The following is an 8,852-nucleotide window of genomic DNA, read 5'->3' on the forward strand; positions in this document are numbered from 1 at the left end:
AGCACACTTAATAAAGTGTTAGAACATCACATTTTGCGTTTTTTTAAAAAATTAAAATAAATATTTATGAATGTGAGTTTGACCTGATGCTCATCACGTGCTCGAGCTTGTAAAAACATGTTTGAATGACCATCCCACAAATATATGTATTTTTATATTTTACGTTTTGTGATATAAAGTGTGTCCTGCCACATGAAAACAACATTTTAAAAAAACTCAACAAAATGCCAATAGTTCATTACTCTGCATGCAGGATAAAATGACAACATATAAAAGATAAATGTCGCAGCTTCTGGTATGAAATATGTCTAAAATATTCTGATAATATATCTATAGATGTATTTATATTAAGTGTCTGTGGTGCTCAGTGTCATTTATCATTGGCCCTTTGCTTTTTCGTTGTTACCTGCCCTGTAATAATCCTGTATATGGGAGTAATAATCTCACCATGCAGTTGTATACAATTGTAAAATAGTACACCACTATGGGTTCGAAGATCGAACATTTACACCAAATGTCCTTGAACCACACGTGCCTCCTCCGTCTCTGACGTAATTAACAAGTAGTTAAAATAACTGGAAACATAATCCTCTATACTTTTATAGAAGGTGAGTTTAGTGACATCAAACACGTGCTGTAAATCATGAGAGAGGGGGGCAAGGCCTGTATAGAGCCTATACACTCAGTCTTAGGGAGGAGAAAACACACACACACACACACACACACACACACACACGCCCAAGCAGTGATTAAAATGAATGAAGAGCCTGAATGGCCGCTTCAGGGGACGCGCTCTTATGTCAACTCGTATCTCTCCTCGTTTTCTTTGTAATATCTGCCATTGGCTTGATGTAGTGTCCCCATAAAAACAGATTAGAAATAACTCAATTCTGGCCCGATGCTGCTGTTCAGCTATCTAATCGGATGAGTAAAGGCCATCGTCGAGCTTCATAAGACCGCAGACTGTCGGGCTTGGTGGACGGAATATTCGGCATAACGCTGCAATTATCACTAATAAAGTGAGTAGCGTGCGCGTTAAGAGCATTCATGCTGCAGATACGGCTGATAAAGACTCCACAGACTGACTGTGTGTGTGTGTGTGTGTGTGTGTTTGTGTGTGTTTTCTGTCATCAAAGCGACAGACAGAACCTCTTGGAAAATAAAGCCTTTTTTGTTGTCGTTGCTGAGGCCCGTGTTGTGTCGTGAGAGCGCGTGGCAGCGCGCAGGGCTGTTGCGGGACGCGAACCCGCGCTCCGAGCAGCTGTCAATGAATCTAATTGAAAGTTATGAGAGCTTGGTGAGGAGCAGGCAGTAATTCGGTTAGGACTAATATCTTTGGGTTTCTGGCGCGCGGCTAAATTAAATGTCATTATTCACTGTCTCTAATAAAAAATCAAAAAGGAAATGAGATTAGGGTATTTGTGAAGCGCATCATTGAGTGGCCCTTAATGAAGAAATAACTGTCTGAACCAGTGTAGTTCACTTTGCTTAACATACTGGCGCGTAATTGGAATTGATCCCGGGCCCGTCTAATATTAGCCTTGATTTATCTGAGGGATTACTGCGTGTATTCAAAATCACCTGGCATGTTCATAAACACCTTTATGCCATTCAGCCATAACTCGATAGCGATAACTCACAAGCTTAGTTCACAAGATGCGTTATTATTATTTTATTATACTTGTTATTATTATTGTTATTTTATTCAAAGAATGGAATTAATAATACAATTATAATATGTATGTACATTGGGATATTCGCACAATTTAATGGATAAAGTCAGTTAGTATAATTAAATAAATACAACAATGATTTTTTATTTTCAGTTCAGACTGCCGCTTGTCTCAGTTATTATTATTATTACAGTCCCATCGACACAATACAAAGCCGATCCACGTAGCTCAAAATGGCTTCACGGCACCTCGAGTCATCATCCTCCTCATCATAATCATCATCATCATAATCATAATCGTCGTCATCATCAGTCTTCGCCCTTTTGTGTTGGCCGCTATAATCTCGCATCTGTAAATGATAATCACGGTGTGTGCGCGTGTGTGTGTGCGTGTGCGTGTGTGTGTGTGTGTGTGTGTGTGTGTGTGGATAATGTTATTCACTGAGGCAAATTAGGTTGATGCTGATTAACAATAGGCCGCAGCCTGCAGCTTCAAAGACAGCCGGCTAATTGGGAGGTGGTTCACGAAGTTTTTTTTCCAGTCTATTTTTTTTTTTTTTAGGGTATCTTGACGGAATATGATCAAAGTATTCTTATTATATTCCTACACGGGCTGTGGAGAGGGTGGCTTCAGTGCGGAGGATGAAGTCATTTGGTTGTATTTAATAACAATGCTTCTCTGTGTACTAAACATCACGTTTACCGCCGCGTGGATTTAGGTTTTAAGGCTTTTCTGGGGCGTTTCTTTTCGATCTCCTTACAATTTATTTATATCCTCTTGACATTTCTCTATTTTTTTTTCATTGCAACTAAAGTGTATTTTCGTACAAGCAGCTAAACAAGACTTCCTTAGCTCACGTGAAGCTCATTGATTTTTTTGGCTAGAAATAAGTGGCCTATGACATTATTAAAATACAATCTAATATGATAATAACAATGCCATCAATGGCAGTTTTATTAAAATGTGGATTTAGTAGTATTTTTGTGTTTTCTTCTTATAAATAATTCACTTTCTTTTTCAATTACAGGTCTGGTTTCAGAACAGAAGAGCAAAATGTCGAAAACAAGAAAACCAGATGCACAAAGGTAAATATCAAAGCCTTTTATTTATACTTTACCTTTTATTTCCTGCATTATTTCAGTTTTGCACATTTCTGCCACTTCTTTTTCTTAACTGCATGTGGCAAACCAATACAACTCTGACTTGCTCATCTCACATAACAACAACTGTCTGGCGGTCTGACAGACATCTTTCCCTTCTCTCCAGGAGTCATCCTGGGCGGCGGCAGTCACCTCGACGCCTGCAGAGTAGCACCCTATGTCAACATGGGGGCCCTCCGGATGCCCTTCCAACAGGTAGGACCCGTTCTTTTGTTCATTCACTTCTCATCAGAGCTGACAAAGCTTTGACACATTTAAAGAAAGGAAGAAAGAAAGAAACAAACAAACAAACATCCAATCAGAGGGGACTCAGACAGAAATACATGAAGAGAAGCTAAACATGCAGGCCGAGTTGCAGAAAAGAAATATGATTACTCAGCATCTTGTCATGCAAAGGGGTGAAGTCGTGGAACCTAAATACAAACGGGTGCAAGCCGGTTGGAGCTGCGTTTTTGTGGTGGGATCGGTGTCAAAGTAGGCCTTCTATATCTGCACCTCCACAAGAATCTATAGGCCATGCAGCTATTACATGTGAGTGATGAGAGACTGTGTGTGCGTGTGTGTTGGAGGGGGAGGGAGCAGCTCAGAGCCTCAGTGCACCTTTCACCTCCCCAGGCAGTGTGGAGGAGTGGGGGAGGAGAGAGAGAGAGAGAGAGAGAGAGAGAGAGAGAGAGAGAGGAGAGTCGGACAGACACATTTGATCTGCTGCTATCTGGCCCCCATCGCGTCCCCGGCTGCCGCGTTGTCTCGCTTGACCCCTCGTGAAAAAAGAAATAAAATACACGGCGGCCCCTAATTAGGCCGACGGTGTGGCGGGTGCGAACACATAAAAGGGATGATGAAAGCAGGAGTGTGGGAGGGAGAGAGGGAGAGGAGGGGGGGGGAGAAAGTGTTGGAGCGGAGGATCTGATGGGTGTTTGCCGTGGAGGCCACAGCGGCACGGGGACGGAGGCCTTCGAGGCCTCTTTGTAAGAGAGAGGACAGTGGGGCCCCCCGAACACACACACACACACACACACACACACTGCACTGGTGCAATGCAGCGTGTGTGCTTGTGGAGCGAGGGGGTGGCTACTGGTTTGTTGGACGAGGTGGAGGTTGTGTAACTGCGAGGTCTTAGGGGTCAAATTTGGCCATTAATAAACTGCTCCGAGTGTGTGAGAGACAAACTCTTCAACGTCAACGCCCGCCACCTTGGATACGGATCGCCCGCTTTCAATTTAAGAAACAAACCGAGGTTCAATAACTTTTAGTTTGTCCATCAGCGCAGCATGTCGAGTCCCTGAACGCGCCTCCATTAGAGCTCATGCATATGTTTTAATCAGACGTATTGGCGGCGGCGTACACTGGGAAACGATCCGTCTCAATGTTTGTTGCCCTTCCTTGTTGGTCGGCGAGATGCGTGGCGACCTCTGCGTCGTGTGCGGTCGAGGTTTTTTTTCTTCTCGCAGCGACGATCCATTTCGTGGCTCGGACGCTTTTCCCTTTCGCTTTCGCAGCTTTTCGACTTCAGTCACTTTAGGCCAATGTGAAAAGGAGCAAAGTGAAGGAAGAAAATAATATTTAGTGGAGTTAAAACTTTGACTTTACATCGTTCTATTTTGGTTGGAGAGCAGCGCACGAAATACTTGAGTTTTCCCACTTCTTCCTGTGGTGTTTGAAACACATGAGGAATGGCAACAGGCTCAGCGCGCTCCCTCTGAAGTGAGTGGATGCTTAATTTTCACCTACTTCTTATAAAATAATTGCCAAGAATGTGAAAACTGATATCCTATGCTCCTTATGGTTTTTTTTTCTTCTCCTCCTCTCCCCCCTCTTGACTCAGGAATATGTCTGGATAAATATTTATAACTCCAAATATGTGAATATCTTTTTAGTGCAAAATTGTTTATTTATGCAATTGAATACATAATCAGCATAACAAGACTGCATATTTCCAAGGGTATAAGGGAGACCTCAGTCTGAATTAAACAAATCGTCTCTGGGTCCTAAAAAGACTTTGATTCTGGACGATTAGATTGGATGTGGTGTCTGAGAGCAATGTATGATTCATTAACTTTTAGAATAGCTGACGTGAAGAAAAAAAAAAGTGCCGCTCTTAACTATTTTCTTAGAAAACACACCGTAAGCAACAGCTTTGAGGGGGGAACATTTGAGGGGGAATTTAATAGTGTCAGACTGTGAAACCTAAATCCTCACCACACACACACACACACACACACACACACCCACACCCACTCACACACACGCAGCCCGAGGCGCTCAGGCTGACTAACTTTGTATTTTTCCTTTCCTTCAGGTCCAAGCTCAGCTCCAGTTGGAAGGTGTCGCCCACACCCACCCGCACCTGCACCCTCACCTGGCGGCTCACGCCCCCTACCTGATGTTCCCGCCTCCTCCGTTTGGACTACCCATTGCATCGCTCGCCGACTCGGCCTCCGCGGCGGCGGCGGTAGCGGCGGCGGCCAAGAGCAACAGCAAGAACTCGAGCATCGCCGACCTGCGACTCAAGGCAAGGAAACACGCCGAGGCCCTGGGACTCTGACCCCCATCGTGCTTCCATCCCCCACCCCACCCCTCCGCCCGCCTGATGCCCATAATCGCCTCTCACTCCAGACTGAGCCCGTGAAAGGGCCGTGACACTCACAGCTAAGACTAAACTAAACAAAAACACTGAGTGAGAGTAAAAGAGAGGAACACAAATACAGAGAGGGGGGAGAGGGAGTGTGTGTGAGAGAGAAAGGGAGGAGGAAAATGAAAAAAATGAAAAGAAAGAAGGAGGGAGCGAGAAAATTGTCACAAAACCAGCTGCCAAAACAAACCACTTGTCGAGAACGGTAATTAAATACCAGTGAAATCACCTTTTACTTTTCGCCCCAACAGGCAGGACTTCTGCGGGGCCAGTGGCTCAGTCCACTCCAGGCACAGATCACATCCCAAGGACCGTACAAACACATGTGGATGTCTGTGTGAGGGGCCGGGCCGGGGCCCGTCAGGCCAGGAGACGTTAGAACAAAGCAAACTGGCAGGGCAGCGGCGGGGGCCAAAAAACGGCGGAGCCTCCTCGCCGACGCTGGCCCCCCGCCGCCACGTTGACAATGCGGAGGGTGGTGAGCATGGGGGGGATACAAACCCAAAAACACCACCTCGCCGAGGCATTGGAGTGGCTCTCACCTTTTTACGCCCCGGCCCCCTCACTCGAAAACATTTAGAAAAGAGAATAAATATCTGTCTCTCACCACTGTGTTCCCCTCGCTGCTGCCAAGTGCATGAGCTCTAATGGAGGAGCGTTCAGGGACTCGACATGGCCGTTTTTAAACACTGCCGTCCGACATGCCCGAGACCTCCCCCCCCGCCTCCCACCCAAACCCCCCCCACCCCGACTCCGACAAAGTGAAAGGTCTCCATCACGGTGTGATACGCTTCTTTCTTATGGACTTGTGCTGAAACAAAAGCACCGACTCGTTTTTTTTTTTTTTTTTGTGTTCCTTCCGGAGACGTTATGCCGCGTTGCCGGGCACGTGTCGGCGAGACTTGGTCCGCATTTCTCCTCACAGCGTGCTCTCTCTCTCTCTCTTTATTTCTTCCTGTTTGTTGTGTTGCATCCTGGGTAAAGAAGTGAAGATGGCCTTTGCACTTCGGGTCTTGTGCGTGGGCGTTTTACAGACGGCACTACGAGCAGATACTACTTTACTAATTAAAGGGGAGGGGGGGGTTTGATATTGTTATGTGATCAGCAAAAAGGACATTGGTCTTGGAAAAAGGGTACACATGCGTTCTTTGTTTTTCTTTTCTTTGTTTTGTAATTCTGAAAATATGAAGAAAGCATCAGTCAAACTGAAATGCAATGGTGTGCAGTTTAAGTGCAATACTGTAAATAGCAACAAAAAAAAGAAGTAAAAACAGCTAGCAGTTAATCCTCAACGATAAAGAGACCCAATGATTTTTTTTTTCTGTTGGAGTGTTGAATTTCTTGGCCAAACACGGCAGTTTCTTTCTTTCTACAGCAGTGTATATTTTATTGAGTTGGAGAAAAGTCACTCATTGCCAGCTGCCATGTCCCCCGTGAATTCATGCAGTTTTTGTACACATCAGGTGCAACACGAGCACATTTCTAGACGCTGCGGAAATTTAGGGTTTTAAATTTTATACTCTACCAACATTGAAGAAGTCCATCTACTTTTGGATAAAAAGATATTTCACAATTAAAACCAACAAATCGGCACCGCAATCCAAAACGAGCAGTTGTTTCCAATATGACGAGCTTAATTCTGCATGTTGTGTGTGACATTTCATCATTATTGGTTTCCTAATAATTCAAACTGTATTTTACAAATTGTCCCGGACGAAACAGAACATTCACACACACACACACACACACTCACACACACACACGGTTTGCATTGTTTCGACAACCTTCACAACAACACTGCTGTCGGAGACGCGTACCTCTAGCAGTCCCGAGACATTTTCCTCTGTTAACAGACCTCCATTTAGAATTGTTTATCTATGTCTCCATTTTAAATTAAACATATGGGTGTTTTATTTATTATTTTGTCTGAAAGTTTATGAAAGATGAAATCGTTGAACCACAAGTGTACATTTTTACATGGCTTTGCGTTTTATTTTTGTATGTTTCTATTTTTGAGTGTTGAATTTGACTTAGGAGGTGTGGCTGTAGTGCATTGTTTGCCTAAAAAAAAAAAAGAAAAAAAAGAAATGTAGCGTGTCCGAGTTTACAAACATTTCAGGGATGGTTGAATTGAACAATACTCCATAGAATTCGTTGTACCCATTAAAATGACTCTCATTTCATATGCAAGCATGCCTAAACATGAATCATCGTACCGTTTGTTTTTCCCCTTTTTGATTCACAAAATATGAATGTACATCTTGTACAAGTAAACTATCAATAAAGTTATAAATATTTGTACTTGAGTTTTAGAATATTTTATAACTTGTTAAGCTGCAACATGGACTTTGAGTTTCATACACAAAGTATGACAAAGCTGCTGGTTTAAGAAGATAAAGAAACTAGCCACATTTCCACGCTAGCGACATCATTCCGGTGGCTCCTCCTCTGGTGTCCCGATGGTTCACGTCCTGATGCAAATTTCGCCATCTCTCCGCGCCTCGTACTGTACCGTGGCCGTACTGCCATTCTGCCGCTCGGCAACCGCCTCAACCTGTGGATCAATATCAATGGAGTTGGCGTTTCGCGTTAGCCCGCCGTGTTAGCCCGCCGAGCTCATCGCGTCCAATCCCGGCCGCGCACCGGCACGGAAAATTGAGCCGCCGCGATGGAATCCAGATGCGACCGTAATCTGGAGGCCCCGTGTCTGTCAAAGTGACACAGATAGGATTGGCGAGGGAAGCGGGGGGCCCTGTAGTCGCCGTCAAATAGAGGCAAGATGGCCGTAACCGGAGACGGGAATTTGGAGGCGGGCGAGAGATTTGTGGCAGACTGTGCATATGACATGAAATAATCTTCTTTGAGCTCGGCGCTCAGGGAGGAGGATCTTTGCTCCTTGTTTCCACCGCCAGTGATAACCTTGGAGCAGACCACACAATGCAACATTTTGCACATCTAAAAAGAAAGAAATAACTCAAAAAAAGTGTATTCACCTCCTCTGGGAGCTTAATTCCAGATGTATGTACACAATGTGTAATTACCCCATGTGGTATAGTGGCCTATTGTCTGAACCCCACGCGGGAATTAGCCACAAATGGCGTCCTGTTGAGCGCCGTATACCCCCTAGAAGCGCCGCGCGCTTAATTTGTACCTCGTTGCTCATACATCAAGATTGAGTGATATAGTCGCAGACTGATGGCTCCGTATTTACCCAGTGACCCCTCCGGCTGCGAGCCGCCGGGGGCCGGGGGTCTGGAAATAACAGCATCCTTTTATGTGTACTAATAATTAGCATGGCACATACGGCCATCCATCAACCGCCAATGAGCCATGGCGGCTTCGTCGACATGCTGGAGCACATTTGTGCTATTTGTGTTGGCCACAAGT

General features: G+C 44.8%; 1 protein-coding gene across 2 annotated transcripts in view; it reads left to right on the forward strand.

Moving 5' to 3' along the window:
• shox (shox homeobox) overlaps positions 1–7,813 on the forward strand; it is a 10,666-nt gene extending 2,853 nt beyond the window's left edge. The window contains exons 3-6 of one of the 2 annotated variants that reach the window (XM_068573271.1): positions 2,701–2,758; positions 2,919–3,028; positions 5,133–5,345; positions 5,717–7,813. In XM_068573271.1, the coding sequence (XP_068429372.1) occupies positions 2,701–2,758; positions 2,919–3,028; positions 5,133–5,345; positions 5,717–5,806 (471 nt within the window). In that variant the 3' untranslated portion in view covers positions 5,807–7,813. The remainder of the gene's footprint in view (positions 1–2,700; positions 2,759–2,918; positions 3,029–5,132; positions 5,346–5,716) is intronic. The other variant, XM_068573272.1, reaches the window with a different exon arrangement.
• Positions 7,814–8,852: the final 1,039 nt, after the last annotated feature.

The sequence above is a fragment of the Clinocottus analis genome, unplaced genomic scaffold (assembly GCF_023055335.1).
Source record: "Clinocottus analis isolate CAN_PGR_092001 unplaced genomic scaffold, fCliAna1.0.p SCAF_12, whole genome shotgun sequence".
Taxonomy (NCBI): Eukaryota; Metazoa; Chordata; class Actinopteri; order Perciformes; family Cottidae; genus Clinocottus; species Clinocottus analis.